The following is a 20,354-nucleotide window of genomic DNA, read 5'->3' as shown; positions in this document are numbered from 1 at the left end:
CCCATTCAGAAGGCTGTCTTTTCACCTTGCTTATATTTTCCTTTGTTGTGCAGAAGCTTTTAATTTTAATTAGATCCCATTTGTTTATTTTTGCTTTTATTTCCAGAATTCTGGGAGGTGGATCATAGAGGATCCTGCTGTGATTTATGTCGGAGAGTGTTTTGCCTATGTTCTTCTCTAGGAGTTTTATCGTTTCTGGTCTTACATTTAGATCTTTAATCCATTTTGAGTTTATTTTTGTGTGCGGTGTTAGAAAGTGATCTAGTTTCATTCTTTTACAAGTGGTTGACCAGTTTTCCCAGCACCACTTGTTAAAGAGATTGTCTTTACTCCATTGTATATTCTTGCCTCCATATATATATATATTTATTTATTTTTAGTTGCACTGGATCTTTGTTGCTTTGTGCAGGCTTTCTCTAGTTGCAGTTCAGTTCGTTTCAGTTCAGTTGCACAGTCCTGTCTGACTCTGCAACCACATGGACTGCAGCATGCCAGGCTTCCCTGTCCATCACCAGCTCCCAGAGCTTACTCAGACTCAGGTCCATTGAATTGGTGATGCCATCCAACTATCTCATCCTCTGTCATCCCCTTCTCCTCCTGCCTTCAACCTTTCCCAGCATTAAGGTCTTTTCCAATGAGTCAGTTCTTCGCATCAGGTAGCCAAAGTATTGGAGTTTCAGCTTCAGCATCAGTCCTTCCAATGAATATTCAGGACTGATTTCCTTTAGGATGGATTGGTTGGATCTCCTTGCAATTCAAGGGACTCTCAAGAGTCTTCTCCAACACCACAGTTCAAAAGCATCAATTTTTCAGTGCTCAGCTTTCTTTATGGTCCAACTCTTAACGTGCATACATGACTGCTGGAAAAACCATAGCTTTGACTAGAAGGACCTTTGTCGGCAAAGTAATGTCTCTGCTTTTTAATATGCTGTCTAGCTAGGAGTCGGACACGACTGAGTGACTTCACTTTCACTTTTCACTTGCATGCATTGGAGAAGGAAATGGCAACCCACTCCAGTGTTCTTGCCTGGAGAATCCCAGGGACAGGGGAGCCTGGTGGGCTGCCATCTGTGGCGTCGCACAGAGTCGGACTAGACTGAAGTGACTTAGCAGCAGCAGGTTAGTCATAACTTTTCTTCCAAGAAGCAAGCATCTTTTAATTTAATGGCTGCAGTCACTATCTGCAGTGATTTTGGAGCCCAAGAAAAGAAAGTCTGTCACTGTTTCCATTGTTTCCCCATCTATTTGCCATGAAATGATGGGACCACATGCCATGATCTTCGTTTCTTGAATGTAGAGTTGTAAGACAACTTTTTCACTCTCCTCTTTTACTTTCATCAAAAGGCTCTTTAGTTCTTCACTTTCTGCCATAAGGGTGGTATCATCTGTGTATCTGAGGTTATTGATATTTCTCCCAGCAATCTTGATTCCGGCTTGTGCTTCCGGCCCAATGTTTCTCATGATGTACTCTGCATAGAAGTTAAATAAGCAGGGTGACAATATACATCCTTGACGTATTCCTTTTCCAATTTGGAACCAGTTCATTCCATGTCTGGTTCTAGCTATTGCTGCTTGACCTGCATACAGATTTCTCAGGAGGCAGGTAAGGTGGTCTAATATTCCCATCTCTTAAAGAATTTTCCAGTTTGTTGTGATCCACACAGTCAAAGGCTTTGGCATAGTCAATAAAGCAGAAGTAGATGTTTTTATGGAACTCCCTTGCTTTTTCTATGATCCAACAGATGTTGGCAATTTAATCTCTGGTTCCTCTGCCTTTTCTAACTCCAGCTTGAACATCTGGTAGTTCTCCATTCATGTACTATTGAAGCCTGGCTTGGAGAATTGTGAGCATTACTCAGCTCATGTGTGAGATGAGTGCAACTGTGCTGTAGTTTGAACTTTCTTTGGCATTGCCTTTGGGATTGGAATGAAGACTGACCTTTGCCAGCCCTGTGGCCACTGCCGAGTCTTCCAGGTTTGCTAGCAGCAGTGAGTGGGGGCTACTCTTGGCTGCAGTGGGCAGGCTTCTCACTGCAGTGGCTTCTCTGTTGCAGAGCACAGGCTCTAGGTGCCCAGACTTCATCAGTTGCAGCTCTAGGGCTCAGTTGTATATTTTTAATGTAATTAGTACCATAAGAACAAATCACTCTGAAATTTGCTTTTTCCTTTAATGATTTTTTTTTCCATTTTAAACAGGAAGTTTATTTAAATGATAAGATTTCTGGACTTCCCGGATGGTCCAGTGGTTAAAAAGCTGTCTGCCAATGCAGGGGGCATGCATTCGATCCCTGGTCTAGGTAGATTCCACATGCCACGGGGCAACTAAGCCCAGGCGCCATAATGCAGCAAAGACCCAGCACAACCATAAATAAATAAAAACAAACAACAAGATATTTGACTTTGTGGAAGACTATCCAAGATTCATTTCTTTTCTAGTGATTCATCCTTCCTTAAATACAGATTGCTCTACCTGTAACAGCTATGTATAAAAGAATCATAAAATTATCCTTGATTTTACGATGATAAATGAAAACATTAAAATTCTCCAATAGAGGACTTCCCTGGTAGTCCAGCAGTTAAGAATCTACCTTGCAATGCAGGGGACATGAGTTTAATCCCTGGTCAGGGAACTAAGATCCTACATGCTGCAGAGAAGCTAAGCTCGCTTGCCGCAATTACTGAGCCCGTGCACCACAACTAGCGAGTCCGTGTCCACGTGCCACAACAAAGATCCTGCATGACACCACTGAGACCCGACGCAGCCAAATCAATGAAAATTTAAAAATAAAATTCTCCAATAGGTCAAAGTATGCAACGACTTCTATCTTGTTGTGTTAAGCTTCGAAAGCAAAATAACTTACTGAATATAAAGACAAGAGCTGAGTGGGCCTGCTGCTAATGGAGAAAGGGATATTTTCTCATAACCAGTATTCCCCCATCCCATCTCCATTTGATGTTGATCAAAACATGCTATTGGCTATTTAGTTTTTAAAAAGTCAACACGGGGGAATTCCTTGGGTGGTCCAGTAGTTAGGGCTTCTTACTTCCACTAAAGTGGCCTAGGTGCCATCTCTGGTAAGGGAACTAAGATGCCACAATCCCCTCATGTCAACAATAAACAAACAAGCAAACAAATAAGTAAGTGTGCATGTGCACACACACCAGGAATGGGGAAGGGGAAAATGAAAGAATAAAGAAAACAGTACTGTAGTGATCAGGAGGTGGTAGAACCAAATTGCAGTTTCTCTGATTTCTACAATGGCTCCTTGGTCTGGAGGAACAAAGCAGCAGGTTTCCTTTCTAGTGGACAGCCCCTGTCTGCTACTGGGACGCTTCAGTGGTATCTCCAGCCTCTGTATCCAGCTGTGTGCGTCTTTCTCATTGATTGGCTGCCCATCAAATCAGAATCTGATCTGCCTTGTGGACAAACCCTGCCAGTCACAGAAACTTCCACTGGTTTGCTGAGTGGTGTGTGCCTCTTCGTCTCAAACGGCCCGCCTCCTTCAAACCACATGATTGCCAGTTCTCAGCTTTGACTCCTTCCTTGGGATTTTTGTGGGTCAGCTCTGAGTCTCCTGTTGCTGCTTCACAAAAGAGGAAGTAAGAAGCACCAGGAGAGTCTGATATATTTTTAAGCGTTATCTGTACATCTAGTTTGTTCTTTTTAATTGCTATACAGCTATGAGTATGAATGCATTGAATTTTATTAAGCCATTGCCCTATTGAAAGAGACTCCAATTTTTATAAAATTTTCATGAATACAATTTCATAATTTATGACATTACATTGTACTTACATTCTTTCCTTCATTAATTAAGATGTGTATAAGGATGTTCATTTCAGACAGTGCTGAAACAAACCTCCTTTTATGCATGTCCTGCTGTTGACAACTGCAGGTTTCTCCCGCTACCTATAGCATCTGAATTGCTCAACCACAGGATATGCTTATTTCTGCTTTTAGTAAATATGGCCAGATTGCCCTCAAGAGGACCTATATTAATTGACACTTTCATGAAGAGTTGGTAAATGTAGTGCCTTGTTTATATACATGCTTGCTGGCTAAATCGCTTCAGTCGTGTCTGACTCTTTGCGATCCTATGGACTGTAGCCCGCTAGACACCTCTGTCCATGGGATTCTCTAGGCAAGAATACTGGAGTGGGTTGCCATGCCCTCCTTCAGGGGATCTTCCCAGCTCAGGGATGGAACCCACGTCTCTTAAGTCTCATGCATTGTTTGGCGGGTTCTTTACCACTAGCGCCACCTGTGAAGCCCTGTTTATATATATGCTGCTGCTGCTACTGCTGCTAAGTTGCTTCAGTCGTGTCCGACTCTGTGCGACCCCATATACGGCAGCCCACCAGGCTCCCCGTCCCTGGGATTCTCAAGGCAAGAACACTGGAGTGGGTTGCCATTTCCTTCTCCAATGTATGAAAGTGAAGTCACTCGGTCGTGTCCGACCCTCAGCGACCCCATGGACTGCAGCCTTCCAGGCTCCTCCTTCCATGGGATTTTCCAGGCAAGAGTACTGGAGTAGGGTGCCATTGCCTTCTCCGGTTTATATATATACCTTCTACCTAATCAACACTCGTTATTATCAAATTTTAAAACTTCAAGGAAAAGGTACTGGTTTTTATTTATTCATTTGACTCACCATCTCCATAATGTGCCTGCTCAGTAGTTGCTGCTTTCGAGTTTAGTTACCCCATGGCATGGGTTCTTAGTTCCCTGACTAGGGATTGAACCCATATCCTCTGCAGATTCTTAACCACTGGACCATCAGGGAAGTCCTCTTTTTTTAAAAATTATTCATTTATTTAGGGCTGTGCTGGGACTTTGTTGCTTTGTGTGGGGCTTTCTCTAGTTATGGCTAGTGCGGGCTACTCTTTGTTGCACTGCCCGGGTGTTGCTGTGTAGTTGTGACGTACAGGTTCAGACAGGTTCAGCAGTTGCAGCTCACAGGTTCAGTTGCCCTGCAGCATGTGAAATCTTCCCGGACCGGGGATGGACCTTCTGTCCCCTGTGTTGGTCGGCAGATTCTTATCTACTGCGCCACCAGGGGAGCCTGCCTTGTTGTTTTCTTAAAGTTTCATTTCCGTGACTAATATTAAAGCTGAATGTGTTCCATATATTTACTGGCCATTTGTATTTCTTCTTCTGTTAATTACCTATTTCTGTCTCTTTCATCTTTTAAATTCTGGCTTTTGCATGTTCTCGTAAATACTTAAGTAGTCTAATCTTTCTTCCAGATAATCTCGATGATTTCCATGTTTAAGCGGATCCCTGAAGCCTCCATTTCAACTGTATTACCTTAGTCCCTCAAATAGTCAATATCGTTGGGCTGTCCTATATCCTTGACTGAAGGTTGTGTTATGTCCTTGACAACAAAACCATCTGAAAATTGTCACTGTGTTTGCTCTGAACATATTTAGACATCATCAACTCTGAGATAAAGTTTGTGACATATTTTATTTTTTAGTTCAGTGCCAGGAAGTTTGACCCCATTCAGTTGGTCTGCTTTGTCATTTTGATAATAAATCCAGCACGTTGATTGTCAATTACTTTGTACCCTGGCTACCAGGAAATTCGATGTGACTTTGGTATTTCAAAAAAAAACTGGCTTGACTGATATGACCTAATCGTTTTTTTCTTTTTCATTGGTTGTGATTTTTTTTAATTAAAAAATTTTTATTAATTTTGGCTGTGCTGGGTCTTTGTGGCTGCATGTGGGCTTTCTCTGGTTGTGGAAGGTGGGGCATATGCGCTCTAGTTGCAATGCACAGGCTTCTCATTGTGGTGGTTTCTCTTGTGAAGTGCAGGCTCTAGGCACGTGGCCTCAGTAGTTGCGGCACAGGGGCTTAGTTGCTCCAAGGCATGTGGGAAATTCCCAGATCAGGGATGGAAAATGTGTCCCCCTGCATTGGCAGCTGGTTTTTTGGGGGACCCTGTGGACTGTAGCCAACCAGGCTCCTCTGTTCATGAAGTTCTCCAGGCCTGGAGCAGGTTGCCATTTCCTCCTCCAAGGGATCTTCCCCACCTTGGATTGAAAGGATAAATAAACATTCTTACTCTGGGTGTTGTTGTTGGAATTTATGCCTGGAACTGCTGTACTTGCCTCGTGGCCGTGACAGAAGAAAGTCCTCAGGCAAAGCTGACACTATCAAGGGGTAACTAGCAGGTATTCAACCTAGAAATTTGGCTATCTCACCAGAAGACTAACCAAACAGAAAACTAACCAAACTGATCACACGGATCACAGCCTTGTCTGACTCAGTGAAACTATGAGCCACGCCGTGCAGGGTCACCCAAAATGGATGGGTCATGGTGGAGAGTTCTGACAAAATGTGGTCCACTGGAGACGGGAAAGGTAAGCCATTTTAGCATTTGTGCCTTGAGAACCCCATGAACAGTATGAAAAGGCAAAAAGATACGACACTGGAAGATGAACCCCCCAGGTTGGTAGGTGTCCAATGTGCTACTGGAAAAGAGCAGAGAAATAGCTCCAGAAGGAATGAAGAGGCTGAGCCAAAGCAGAAACAGTCCCAGTTGTGGATGTAACTACTGGTGAAAGTAAAGTCCAATGCTATAAAGAACAATATTGCATAGGAACCTGGAATATTATGTCCATGAATCAAGGTAAACTGGATGTGGTCAAACAGGAGATAGCAAGAGTGAACATCGACATTTTAGCAATGCAGTGAACTAAAATGGACAGGAATGGGCGAATTTAATTCAGATGACCATTATATCTACTACCATGGGGAAGAATCCCTTAGAAGAAATGGAGTAGCCCTCATAGTCAACAAAAGAGAAATGTAGTACTTGGTTGCCATCTCAAAAATGACAGAATGATCTCTGTTTGTTTCCAAGGCAAACCATTCAATATCACAGCAATCCAAGTCTATGCCCCAACCATTAATGCTGAAGAAGCTGAAGTTAAACAGTTCTGTGAAAACCTACAAGACCTTCTAGAGTTAACACCCCCAAAAAATGTCCTTTTCATCATAGGGGACTGGAATTTGAAAGTAGGATACCTGGATAACAGGCAAAGTCAACAGATATCTAGAGTAACAGACAGGTTTGGCTTTGGAGTACAAAATGAACCAGGGCAAAGGCTAACAGAGTTGAAGATGTAGCTCAGATCATGAACTCCTTATTGCAAAATTCAGACTTCAATAGAAGAAAGTAGGGAAAACCACTAGGCCGTTCAGATATGACCTAAATCAAATCCCTTACAATTATGCAGTGGAAGTGACAGATTCAAGGGATTAGATCTGACAGGATGCCTGAAGAACTATGGATGGAGTTTCACAACACTGTACAGGAGGCAGTGATCAAAACCATCTCCAAGAAAAAAGAAATGCAAAAAGGCAAAGTGGTTGTCTGAAGAGGCCTTACAAATAGCTAAGAAAAGATGAAAAGTGAAAGGCAAAGGAGAAGAGAAAAGATACACCCATCTGAATGCACAGTTCTAAAGAATAGCAAGGAGAGATAGGAAAGCCTTCTCAAGTGAACAATGCAAAGAAATAGAGGAAAACAATAGAACGGGAAAAGACTAGAGATCTCTTCAAGAAAATTAGAGATACCAAGGGAACATTTCATGCAAAGATGGGCACAATAAAAGACAGAAATGGGTATGGACCTAACAGAAGCAGAAGATATTAAGAAGAGGTGGCAAGAACACACAGAGGGACTATACGAAAAAGATCTTAATGACCCAGATAACCACAATGGTGTGATCGCTCACCTAGAGCCAGACATCTTGGGAGTGTAAAGTCAAGTGGGCCTTAGGAAGCATCACTACAAACAAACCTAGTGGAGGTGATGGAATTCCAGTTGAGCTATTTCAAATCCTGGAAGACGATGCTGTGAAAGTGCTGCACTCAGTATGCCAGCAAATTTGGAAAACTCAGCAGTGGCCACAAGGCTGGAAAATGTCAGTTTTCATTCTAGTCTCAAAGAAGGGCAATGTCAAAGAATGTTTAAATTAACACACAACTGCACTCATTTCACATGCTAGCAAAGTAATGCTCAAAATTCTTCAAGCTAGGCTTCAACAGTATGTGAACAAATTGAATTTAGAAAAAGCAGGAGAACCAGACGTCAAATTGCCAACATCTCTTGGATCATAGAAAAAGCAAGAGAATTCCAGAAAAACATCCACTTCTGCTTCATTGAGAATACTAAAGCCTTTGACTGTGTGGATCACAATAAACTGTGGAAAATTCTGAAAGAGATGGAAATACCAGACCACCTTGCCTGCTTCCCAAGAAACTTGTATGCAAGCCAAGAAGCAACAATTAGAACCGGACATGGAACAACAGACTGGTTCCAAATTGGGAAAGGAGTATGTCAAGGCTGTATATTATCACCCTGCTTATTTAACTTATAGACAGAGTACATCATGCAAAATGAAGCACAAGCCGAAATCAAGATTGCTGAGAGAAATACCAATAACCTCAGATAGGCATATGACACTACCCTAATGGCAGAAAGCCAGGAGGAATTAAAGAGCCTCTTGATGAAGGTGAAAGAAAAGAGAGAAAAAGTTGCTTTAAAACTTAACATTGAAAAAACTAAGATCATGGCATCTGGTCCCATCACTTAATGGCAAATAGATGGGGAAACAATGGAAACAGTGACAGACTTTCTTTTCTTGGACTCCAAAATCACTGCAGATAGTGACTGCAGCCATTAAATTAAAAGATGCTTGTTCCTTGGAAGAAAAGTTTTGACCAACCTAGACAGCATATTAAAAAGCAGAGACATCACTTTGCCAACAAAGGTCTGTTTAGTCAAAGCTATGGTTTTTCCAGCAGTCATGTATGGATGTGAGAGTCGGACTGTAAAGAATGCTGAATGCTGAAGAATTGATGCTTTTGAACTGTGGTATTGGAGAAGACTCTTGAGAGTCCCTTGGACTGCAAGGAGATCCAACCAATCCATCCTAAAGGAAATCAGTCCTGAATATTCATTGGAAGGACTGATGCTGAAGCTGAAGCTCCAATACTTTGGCCACCTGATGAGAAGAGCTGACTAATTGGAAAAGACCTTGATGCTGGGAGAGATTGAAGGCAGGAGGAGAAGGGCATGACAGAGGGTGGGATGGTTGGATGGCATCACCGACTTGGTGGACATGAGTTTGAGCAAGCTCTGGGAAATGATGGAGCACAGGGAAGCCTGGCCTGCTGCAGTCCATGGGGCTGCAAAGAGTCAGACACAACTGAGTGACTGAAAACAAGAGCAACAGAAGACCCCTGTCTGCTGATGGTCCTGTCTTCCCTTCATGAAACACACACCAGGCCACAATGAAGAAAGGAGCTCGAAAGAGCAGCAGAGTGGGAAAAAGCACGCAGTAATCCTGTCTTGTGTGTTCCCTCAGACCATACAAGGGAAGGGTGTTCCCGTCCTGGGCCTTAGACGGAGGGTGTTTAACGTGGATGGTGCCTCTCACTCAGCTTCCTCTGCCCCCTCAATTCTCTCCCCTTTTCCCTCTTGGAGGACACACAGTACAGGGCGTCCCAGCCCCTTCTTGAGAAACCAGCCCTGGACAAAGAAAAGGCAGGTTCTGCTCCTTTCAGTCCTGAGGCAGAGAGTGTCAGCACTCCCCTGTATCCCCTGCACATCCACTCTGCCCTCATGGACCTTCCCTTCCACACCGACATTTCTTTACCTCACACACCTGCACCCTCCCACTGAGACCGGCTCTGCTGTGGAAGCGTGCTGGCCTCCTTGGGGCGGGCCAAAAACGGGCAACAGTTGGGAATGAACAGATCTGGGGGTGGCCCTCAGTTGATGGTGGGTGGGAGTTAGTGGAGAAATACCCCAGCTGTCTCATTCGTGGTTAGGAGAACTCTGAGACGGGTTCTGTTCAGGACTGAATCCAACTGCCCGCAACAGCCCCATCAGCTCATAACTCACCCTTGTTGGCTTCCTCCCCTCACCCTGCCTCTACCCATGCTTCTTAGAATTGTCACCCAATAACACTATGTCCTCAAAAGCTGCTCGGCGTCTGCTTCCTGGAGAACCCAACTTAAGTTCTTGTTCTGCTTTATTTTTATTTTATTCTAAATATATTTATTTATTTGGCTGCGTGGAGTCTTAGTTGCCACATGTGGGATTCTTTTTTTTTTTAGTTGCAGCATTCCCTGACCAGGGATCAAACCCAGACCCCTCGCCTGCATTGGGAATGAGGAGTCTTAGCCACTGGACCATCAGCTAAGACCTTGTTCTGTTTTTTTAAAAAACCAAGACATTTCAGGATGTGGTCAAATAATTGCCAGTAATATTCCCCTCTGTGCAGTCTTTGATGAAATTAGGGTCATAGTATGTGGTTTGACAAAGTGAGAACAAAAGGGGGTTCCCCAATTTTTTTCACACTCTGCTAGCTTTTACTGCTAGTATGGAGTCTCCTTTTCTTTTCCTTTTTTTTTTTTAATTAAAAAGCATTTTTTAAAAGTCAAATAATATGTGTATACTGTTTCAAGGCAAATGATACTAAAAGGCCCAACCCCGCTCCCTACTTCCCAGCCCTACTCCTCAGAGGCCACTATTCTCATCTAACATTTTGAGCTGTTTCCTCTGGAATTACCACCATATTTCTAAGTAAAAAGCTTATACCGTTAACTCCAAATTTCTCAACATTAGACATTATCCATTTTACTTGTTATAGTAGATGAACATAGAGCCCCCTTCAGTTCTTGATTTCTCCTCTTGTACATTCTCACACTCCACATAATTTTTGGTTAATTCAACATTTAATATTTCCATTTTATGACTGAATGACCAGGACTCCCAGTTAAGCCACATGTTGTTGCTGTTTGCTGTTCAGTCCTAAGTCACATCAGACTCTTTGTGACCCCATGGAATGCTCTCCTATCCTTCACTATCTCCTAGAGTTTGCTTAGATTTGTGTCCGTCGAGTCGGTGATGCTGTCTAACCATCTCATCCTCTGCCGTCCCCTTCTCCTCCTGCCTTCAATCTTACCAAGCATCAAGGTCTTTTCCAGTGAGTCAGCTCCTCACATCAGATGACCAAAGTATTGGAGCTTCAGCATCAGTCCTTGCAGTGAATATTCAGGGTTGATTTCCTTTAGGATGGACTGGTCTGATTTCATCCTTGAAGTTTAAGAGATTCTCAACAGTCTTCTCTGGCACCAGTTTGAAAGAATCAATTCTTCAGCGCTCAGCCTTCTTTATGGTCAAACTCTCACATCTGTATGTGACTACAGGAAAAAGTGTGTGTGTGTGTGTGCACGCATGCTTAGTCACTCAGTCATGTCTGACTCTTTGTGACCCCATGGACTGGAGCCCACCCAGCTCCTCTGTCCATGGGGATTCTCTAGGCAAGAATACTGGAGTGAGTTGCCATGCCCTCCTTCAAGGGATTGAATGTTAAGCTTTAAGCCAGCTTTTTCACTCTTCTGATCTTTCACCTTCATCAGGAGACTATGCAGTTTCTCTTACTTTCTGCCATTAGAGTGGTATCATCTGCTTATCTGAGGTTGTTGTACTATAATTGCATTTCCTTTCTTACATTTCCTTTTGTATGTAATGTTTCGGTTTGCCTGGAATTAACAGTCTCATTCTTTCATTTGTTTAGTTTTCTTTCTATCTACTCCTAATTCTCCCCTCCTTTCTTAATCTCATCTGTGGTTGAGAATATTTCTTTTATACCAAAGGTACCATTCTCTATGGGCTGCCCTGGCTTCTCAGGAGTCTTCCCTGGTGGCTCAGACGGTAAAGAATCAGCCTGCAATGTAGGAGATCTGGGTTGGATCGTTGGGTTGGGAAGATCCCCTGGAGAAGGAAATGGCAGCCCACTCCAGTATTCTTGCCTGGAGAATCCCATGGAGAGAGGAGCCTGGTGGGCTACAGTCCACGAAGTCACAAAAGAGTCAGACATGACTTACGGGCTAAACAACAACAATATCCTTCTATACATATACAAGTTTCCCTTGCTATCTAAATGTAGACAGTTTCTATGAAATTTTTCATAAAATGAAATGGTGTAAAGCAAAGAAACAACTACCTCTGGACACATCTTGCTAATGGAATGCACGAAATAAATTGAGATAAACCACAGATGCCAAAGCTGCAGCAGCTTGATGCAGAGATGCTGTGTGTAGTTCCCGGGAAAGGAGCCTGGTGGTGCCACTGATACTGCCTGGGATGCCTGCTGCCTCAGGAATTTTTGTTGTTCAGTCACATAGTCGTGTCCAACTCTTTGCGACCCCATAGACTGCAGCACACCAGGCCTCCCTGTCCCTCACTATCTCCTGAAGTTTGCCCAAGTTCGTGTTCATTGCATCGGTGATGATACCTCAGTAATAGCTGCAAATGCTGAGTGCTCATATTATTATTATGCCATTCTTGGTGGCGTGTGGAATTTATTTCCCCAACTAGGGGTTGAACCTGGACCATTGGCAGTTTGAGAGCGCTAACCAGTGGACCACCAAGGAATTCCCTTTCACCTTTCTTTGTTTTGTTTTGCTTTGGCTGTGTTGGTTCTTCATTTCTACATGGGGTTTTCTCTAGTTGCGGTGTGCGGGGCTACTCTCTACATGCGGTGTGTGGGGTTCTTATTGTGGTGGCATGGGCTCTAGGGAGTGTGAAATCAGTAGTTGGGGCACATGGGCTTCGTTGCCCTGTGGCACGTGGACCAGGTGTTAAATCCGAGTCCCCTGCACTGACAGGCAGATTCTTTACCTCCAGGAAAGTCCTGCTAGTTGTGGTTTTGATTTTGAAGGAGCTTTGTTTTAATCTGCTTCAATTCTTTGTGGAGTTAGAGGTTGGAGAGAGGAGCAGGAATAAAGGAGGCGAGAGAATGGAGGGCAGATTGGGAGCATCTATGAATGATTCCTCCCCATTGGCAGCACAAAGCTCTGGGTACAGACATCACTTTAAGAACTAACCAGGGACAGGTGTCAAGGCAGCTGCTAATGGTTTTGTTTCCCTACAGAGAAGGGCTGCCTCGCCCACCACCCCTGCTGGCTCAGGCCAACCTCCCCTTTGGGTACCCCATCCACGGGGTGGAAGTGATGCCCCTGCACACAATTCCCATCCCAGGTAGGTGCCTCTCCATTCGGCAGACTGAAACAACTTTCTTCTTCTTCCTTCTCAAGCAAAAGGTGGGAGCAGAAGGCAACAGTCATCCATGCCGTGTATCCAGCACAATGCACCAAGCTTGACATGATTTCATTTAATCTTGGTCTCACTCTTTCCATCACCGGGAATCACCCTTAGTAGCTGTGGCCTCCATGGGGATCTGAGATAACATAGAAGAGGACAGAAACCTAGGTGCCTTGAGGAACCTTAGGGCGTAATGGACTGCTTGGTGTCCTCCAGCATCAAAGCATGAGCCCGTCTCCACGGAGTGCGTAGGAAAAGGATGTCTATGCCAGTTAAAACTCCCCTCCACGAGTGGTTTTTACACGCTCTTCTAGTTAGCTCAGCATCACTTCTCTGTGAGGCAAATATTATTTTGCCAACTTCACAGATGAGTTTAGTAAGTTATCTAAGAGCGCATAGGGAGGATATGTTTGAATTAGAACTTGAATTAGTCATAAGAACAGAGGTAGATGCTAAAGTGAAAACCATTTGGGATAAATTGCTAGTGTGTCTGAATAGTCACTTAAAAAGGATTTGCCATTTTGTATAGTTCTTTTTCTTTTATTGTGGGTAAATACGCATAACATAAAATTTACCATTTTACCCATTTTTAAGTGTCCAGTTCTGTGGCATTAAGTATATTTACATTGTTCTCCAACCAGCCTCAATCTCTAGAATGTTTCACCTTCCCAACTGAAACTCTGTATCCATTTAACATTAACTCCCTTTTCCCCCTCAGCCCCTGGCAACCACCGTTCTATTTTCTGTCTCTCTGAATTTGACTCTTTAGGGAAACTCATATATGGATGATTCATTATTCATCTATCGCTTTCTTCCCTTCAGTATCAGAGATATCTGGAAGGGATTGGATTAATTCACAGCACCCATCCAAAACTGATGGTGGGCAGCAGAGGCTTTAGCACCACCAGAGTTTGAGGAGGACCATGGGACACCATCTAATGGAGTCCTGGGAAGGGTGGTGGCCAGCAAACACTCTGGGTAGGTGACACTTGAGATGACTCTGGAGGGACATGTAGGAGTCGGACAGGAGGTGAGGGCATCCTCTCAAATGGTGTTGATTGTCCTTTTCATTGTGTCCTCCAGGTCTCCAGTTTGAAGGACCAGACGCTCCCGTCTATAAGGCAAGAGTCCCCTTCCCAGCTTCCTTTAGCTCTTGGCATCCTGTCCTCAGCTCACTACCTATGCTTTCTTCCCCCAGTGGTGGCTGGTCTCAGATTTTGACAGAACCTCTATCCTGATTAAGTATAAGACATGAGTCCGTGGTGGGGAGTGGGGGAAGGGTGCCTATAGAAGTCATGAGTTTTCCAGCCATGGGGTGGTTGAAGTTCCAGGGAGGACTTCCAAAGAAGGGACCACCAAGGCTCCTGCTGGCTTCAGCCCAAAGGGAAGCTGCTGCCACAGCTGGGCTGTGTTGCCTCTGTTTGGGTCAGCACCAGCAAGGTGGATGCTCTGTGGCCTGTCCTTCTTTCGCTGCTTAACATAGCTCCAAATTAAGGTCTCTGCAAGTATGTCTGAGGGGTGGGACGCAAATTGCTTCCAGAACCCTAACTGAAAAGGAGTCTGGGAAGTGTAGTTTTAGTTTTCCCAGGCAGAGGCCGGAATGGGCGGTGATGGAGCTGCTCTGTTCTCCAGAGGACACCTCTGCCCACCTCGCTCCCAAGTACCCTCACCTCCCTCCTCCCTCCCCCACCTTCTTCCCTTTCTACTGTGTCATTTTCTTCATGGCTCTTATCATACCTGGAGCACTTTATATGTGTCATGATGTGCTCATTGCCACTCTTCCCCACTAGAACGTGAGCTTTTTGAAGGCAAGAAGTCAGTCTGCTCTTTTCCCAGCACCTGTAGTTTGGGTCTCAGAGTATCTGTTGATTGACTAAAGCATTTTCAGCACGAATGACATTATCCAGGTTGCTGTTGAGCAGTGGCTCAGTCATGTCCCACTCTTTGTGACCCCGTGGATGGCAGCACGCCAGGCTTCCCTGTTCTTCACTATCTCCCAGAGTTTGCTCGAATTCATGTCTATTGAGTCGATGATGCAATCCAACCATCTCTTCCTCTGTCGTCCCCTTCTCCTCCTGCCTTCAATCTTTCCCAGCATCAGGGTCTTTTCCAATGACTTGGCTCTTCGCATCAGGTGGCCAAAGTATTGGAGCGTCATCTTCAGCATCAGTCCTTCCAATGAATATTCAGGACTGATTTCCTTTAGGATGGACTGGTTGGATCTCCTTGCAGTCCAAGGGACTCTCAAGAGTCTTCTCCAACACCACGGCTCAAAAGCATCAATTCTTCAGCATTCAGCATTCTTTACAGTCCAACTCTCACATCCGTACATGACTATGGAAAAACAATAACTTTGAAAATACAGACCTTTGTAGGTAAAGTGATGTCTCTGCCTTTTCATATGCTGTCTAGGTCTGTCATAACTTTTCTTCCAAGGAGCAAGCGTCTTTTAATTTAATGGCTGCAGTAACCATCTGCAGTGATTTTGGAGCACAAGAAAATAAAATCTGTCACTGTTTCCATTATTTCCCCTTTTATTTGCCATGAAGGGATGGGATGGGATGCCATGATCTTCATCTTTTGAATGTTGAGTTTTAAGCCAGGTTTTTCACTCTCCTCTTTCACTTTCATCAAGAGGCTCTTTAATTCCTCTTCACTTTCTGCCATTAGGGTGGTGTCATCTGCATATCAGAGGGTGTTGATATTTCTCCTGGCAATCTTGATACCAGCTTGAGCTTCATCCAGCTTGGCATTTCACATAATGTACTCTGCATATAAGTTATCTAGGTTACTTTTCCTAAAGATAACTGGCTGTTGCAGAAAACAAGGAGGCAAAGGAAGAGAATAGCAGTGGGGATGAAGAGAAGCAAATGGATTTTAGCTACATGTTGAAAGTGGACCCGACAGGACTCACTCATAGATTTCAGGTGTCAGGGAAACTGCAGGTGTCAGGGAAACAGCAGGACAGGAGTGACTTCTGTTGGGGACTTGAACAGCTGAGTGGGTAAAGGTGCTATTCACAAGGTAGGGAAAACCATGGATGGGGTGGAAAACAGGTTTATTGAAAACAACCATTAGTTCAAGTTTTGAAGATCATGAAACTTCCTAGCAGAGCAATCAGCCAGGCAGCTGGATCTCAGAGAGATAGGAGCTAAAGGTGTGCATCTTCAAAGCATCAGCATATGAATGGTATTAAAGCCAACGCCTCTAGTGAGAAAGGTTCAGTTCAGTTCAGTTCAGTCGCTCAGTCGTGTCCAACTCTCTGCGACCCCATGGACTGCAGCACCCAGGCCTCCCTGTCCATCACCAACTCCCAGAGTTTACTCAAACTCATGTCCACTGAGTTAGTGATGCCATCCAACCATCTCATCCTCTGTCATCCCCTTTTCCTCTTGCCCTCAATCTTTTCTGGTATCAGGGTCTTTTCGAATGTCAGTTCTTCACATCAGGTGCCCAAAGTATTGGAGTTTCAGCTTCAACATCAGCCCTTCCAATGAATATCCAGGACTGATCTCCTTTAGGATGGACTCGTTGGATCTCCTTGCAGTCCAAGGGACTCTCAAGAGTCTTCTCCAATACCACAGTTCAAAAGCATCAATTCTTTGGCACTCAGCTTTCTTTCTAGTCCAACTCTTACATCCATACATGACTACTGGAAAAACCATAGCCTTGACTAGATGGACCTTTGTTGGCAAAGTGATGTCTCTGCTTTTTAATATGCTGTCTAGGTTGGTCATAACTTTTCTTCCAAGGAGTAAGCGTTTTTTAATTTCATGGCTGTGGTCACCATCTGCAGTGATTTTGGAGCCCCCACCAAAAAAGTAAGCCATTGTTTTCACTGTTTCCCCATCTATTTCCCATGAAGTGATGAGACCAGGTGTCATGATCTTCGTTTTCTGAATGTTGAGCCTTAAGCCAACTTTTTCACTCTTCTCTTTCACTTTCATCAAGAGGCTCTTTAGTTCCTCTTCACTTTCTGCCATAAGGGTGGTGTCAGCTGCATATCTGAGGTTATTGATATTTCTCTCGGCAATCTTGACTGAAGCTTGTGCTTCTTCCAGTCCAGCGTTTCTCATGATGTACTCTGCATATAAGTTAAATAAGCAGGGTGACAATATACAGCCTTGACGTACTCCTTTTCCTATTTGGAACCAGTCTGTTGTTCCATGTCTAATTCTAACTGTTGTTTCCTGAGCTGCAAACAGGTTTCTCAAGAGGCAGGTCAGATGGTCTGATAGTCCCATCTCTTTCAGAATTTTCCACAGTTTATTGTGATCCACACAGTCAAAGGCTTTGGCATTGTCAATAAAGCAGAAATAGATGTTTTTCTGGAACTCTCTTGCTTTTTCAATGGTCCAGTGGATGTTGGCAATTTGATTTCTGGTTCCTCTGCCTTTTCTAAAACCAGCTTGAACATCTGGAAGTTCACAGTTCACATACTATTGAAGCCTGGCTTGGAGAATTTTGAGCATTACTTTACCAGTGTGTGAGATTAGTGCAACTGTGCAGTAGTTTGAGCATTCTTTGGCATTGCCTTTCTTTGGGATTGGAATGAAAACTGGCCTTTTCCAGTCCTGTGGCCACTGCTGAGTTTTCCAAATTTGCTGGCATATTGAGTGCAGCACTTTCACAGCATCATCTTTTAGAATTTGGAATAGCCCAACTGAAATGAGAAAAGTTAAGAAGGGAAAAGATAAAGAAGGGAAAAGGACTCAGAACCAAGCCCTGAAAAACTCTCTTTGGAGGTCTGATGGATGAGGAGGAATTAGCAAGCGGAATTCAAGGAGCTGCCAGCAAGGGTAGGAAGAAATCTTTAAGGATGGTATCCTGAGGCTTCCCTGGTGGCTCAGTAGTTAAGAATCTGCCTTGCAATACAGGGGACACTGGTTTGATCCTGGTCTGGGAAGACCCCACATGCCTCGGGGCAGCTAAGCCCTGTGCACCACTGAGCCCGTGCTCCACAACAAGAGAAGCCACTGCAGTGAGAAGCCCACCCACAGCGTCGAAGAGTAGCCCCCACTTGCTGTACCTGGAGAAAGCCCACGCCCAGCAACAAAGACCCAGCGCAGGCAAAAATACTTAATTACAATAAAAATAAACTAGTTAAAAAAAAAAAACATGGTATCCTGCACGGCAAGAGTTAAGAATGTTTCAGAAGTGTCCCTTGAACACACCAAGTCTTAGGTCTAGATTCTTCCTTACTGAAGCTGAGGCAGTAACTCCTGCAGAGACAGACCCTAAATTTCAGGGGCACTATCTATCCTCTCATCCTTATGTGCTCTGCCCCCTGCTGGCCATCCTGGGTATGTGCTATTCTTTGCATTTAGTCTTGGCGTCTCGTCCACCCTAGGTCATCCTGAAAGCTTCTCTGGGGACACTGAACACCCTCGCTGACACCCCAGACACTGTGGTGCAGGGCAGAGGCCAGAAGGAGCTGACCATTTTGACCAGTAGCCGGACGGTTTTGAATTTCATCCTCCAGCACGTGACATACACCAGCACAGAGTACCAGCACCCCAGGGTGGATGTGGGTGAGAGCCTCTCCTTGGATGACAAAATGCTTAGGGACCCAGAAAAACACCACCAGCTCTCAAAGTCTTCCTCCTCCCAGAAGCCTGCCTCCCTGGCTTCTATTTCTAACTCTAAACACTGAACTTTCCAATTACTGTATCCAGTAATATCCGCCCATTGCCATTGACCCCACAGGACAGGCAAACGCCCGCTCGTCTCTCCATGAAGGCAGATCGTTCTTGCTGTGTGCCCAGCTCTGTTCCTCATTCTCGGCAGCGAGCAGAGCTGAAGATTTCAGCTGCAGTAGAGAGGGTGCAGTCTGTGCCCCAGCGTCTTGTCCTGGGCACTAACCGGAAAGTGGGGCGTGAGGAAATCTGCAGTGGGGAGGGCAGAAGCTTTGTCTTCCTCCTCCCATCCCAGCCCCAGAATTCCTGGGAGAATAATAGCTGATACTAAGTGCAGCCCCAGTTTCTTTCTGGATGAATTAAAGGCACTGTTTCCCATTTTGAGCAGCTCCACAGGATGCATTCTCAGGACACCCACACACACACAGAATGAACTGTGGGACAGATTTCCCAGGAACACAGACTAGGGAGAGAGTTCCCTCCATCTTCAGTTGTTCAAATGTTTCTTATCACAGAATGACCCTGAGAGGTCAAATGAGGCAGGTAGAGTTTTCCTGGTTTTGTAGATGGTGAAGGAGATAAATGATTTACGCAAGGTATTTCAGATAATAAATAACAAAGTCAAACTTAACCCACCCCTCTGATTCCAAGCCCACTTCACCCTACAGAGCTGCACGGGGAAGAAATATGAGTTTCAGAGGCAGTCAGTGGGTTGCCCCAGGGACACACAGTGATTTCAGAAGCTCAAATGCCATAGTCTCTACGCTGTCCTCAATCTCCTCCCACCAATCTCTCATTCCCCCATCTCGCTGGCTTCCTGGGCAGCATAGGGAGTGACCCACACACAGTACACAACTCTGACCTTATTTCTCCCTCCAGTGAGTCTGGAGTCCAACTCCTCAGTGGCCAAGTTTCCAGTGACCATCCGCTTTCCTGTTATGCCTAAGTTATATGACCCTGGACCAGGTAAGGCCTTGTTCCTGGGGCTCCGTAGTGGGTCCTATAGACTACTGATGAAATTCCGAAGGGATCCTCTCTGAGACAGAGTGGGAGAATAATTATAAAAACAGAGTGGTACTGGAGGAGGAATAGATATATCAAAGCATCAAATTAGAAATCTAGAAATAGACAAGTTGAAATTTTACCATATGATAAAGGTAATTTTTCAAATTAAAGTGGGGGAAAGATGGATTATTCAAGAAATCATGTGGGATAACTGTGTAGCTATATGGAGAATGTCAAGTTGAATATATCTCACAGCTCACATCAAGATAAATTCCCAATAGAGAAAATCCTAATTTTTTATAAGTATTCAAAAAAAGGGCTCCCCTGGTGGCTCAGAATCACCTGCCAAGCGGGAGACCCTGGTTTGATCTCTGGGTTGTGCAGATTCCCTGGAGAAGGAAATGGCAACCCACTCCGGTATTCTTGTCTGGGAAATCCCATGGACAGAGGAGCCTTGCAGGCTATAGTTCATGGGGTCCCAAAGAGTTAGCAACTACACAATAGCTAGAAAAAAAAAAAAAGGAATTTAAAAATAACTTTGGATTATAAGATTTTTCTAAATGTTACACAAAACCCAAAGGCCA

General features: G+C 44.4%; 1 protein-coding gene across 1 annotated transcript in view; it reads left to right on the top strand.

The window, feature by feature from the left end:
- The window catches only part of B4GALNT2 (beta-1,4-N-acetyl-galactosaminyltransferase 2 (SID blood group)), a 63,425-nt gene that overhangs the window by 30,045 nt on the left and 13,026 nt on the right, over nucleotides 1-20,354 (top strand). The window contains exons 4-7 of the mRNA XM_069543202.1: nucleotides 12,960-13,066; nucleotides 14,213-14,250; nucleotides 18,480-18,660; nucleotides 19,645-19,731. Coding sequence (XP_069399303.1) covers nucleotides 12,960-13,066; nucleotides 14,213-14,250; nucleotides 18,480-18,660; nucleotides 19,645-19,731 — 413 coding nt within the window. The remainder of the gene's footprint in view (nucleotides 1-12,959; nucleotides 13,067-14,212; nucleotides 14,251-18,479; nucleotides 18,661-19,644; nucleotides 19,732-20,354) is intronic.

This window comes from Ovis canadensis, chromosome 11, assembly GCF_042477335.2.
Source record: "Ovis canadensis isolate MfBH-ARS-UI-01 breed Bighorn chromosome 11, ARS-UI_OviCan_v2, whole genome shotgun sequence".
Classification (NCBI taxonomy): Eukaryota; Metazoa; Chordata; class Mammalia; order Artiodactyla; family Bovidae; genus Ovis; species Ovis canadensis.
This window is presented reverse-complemented; position numbering and strand designations above follow the sequence as displayed.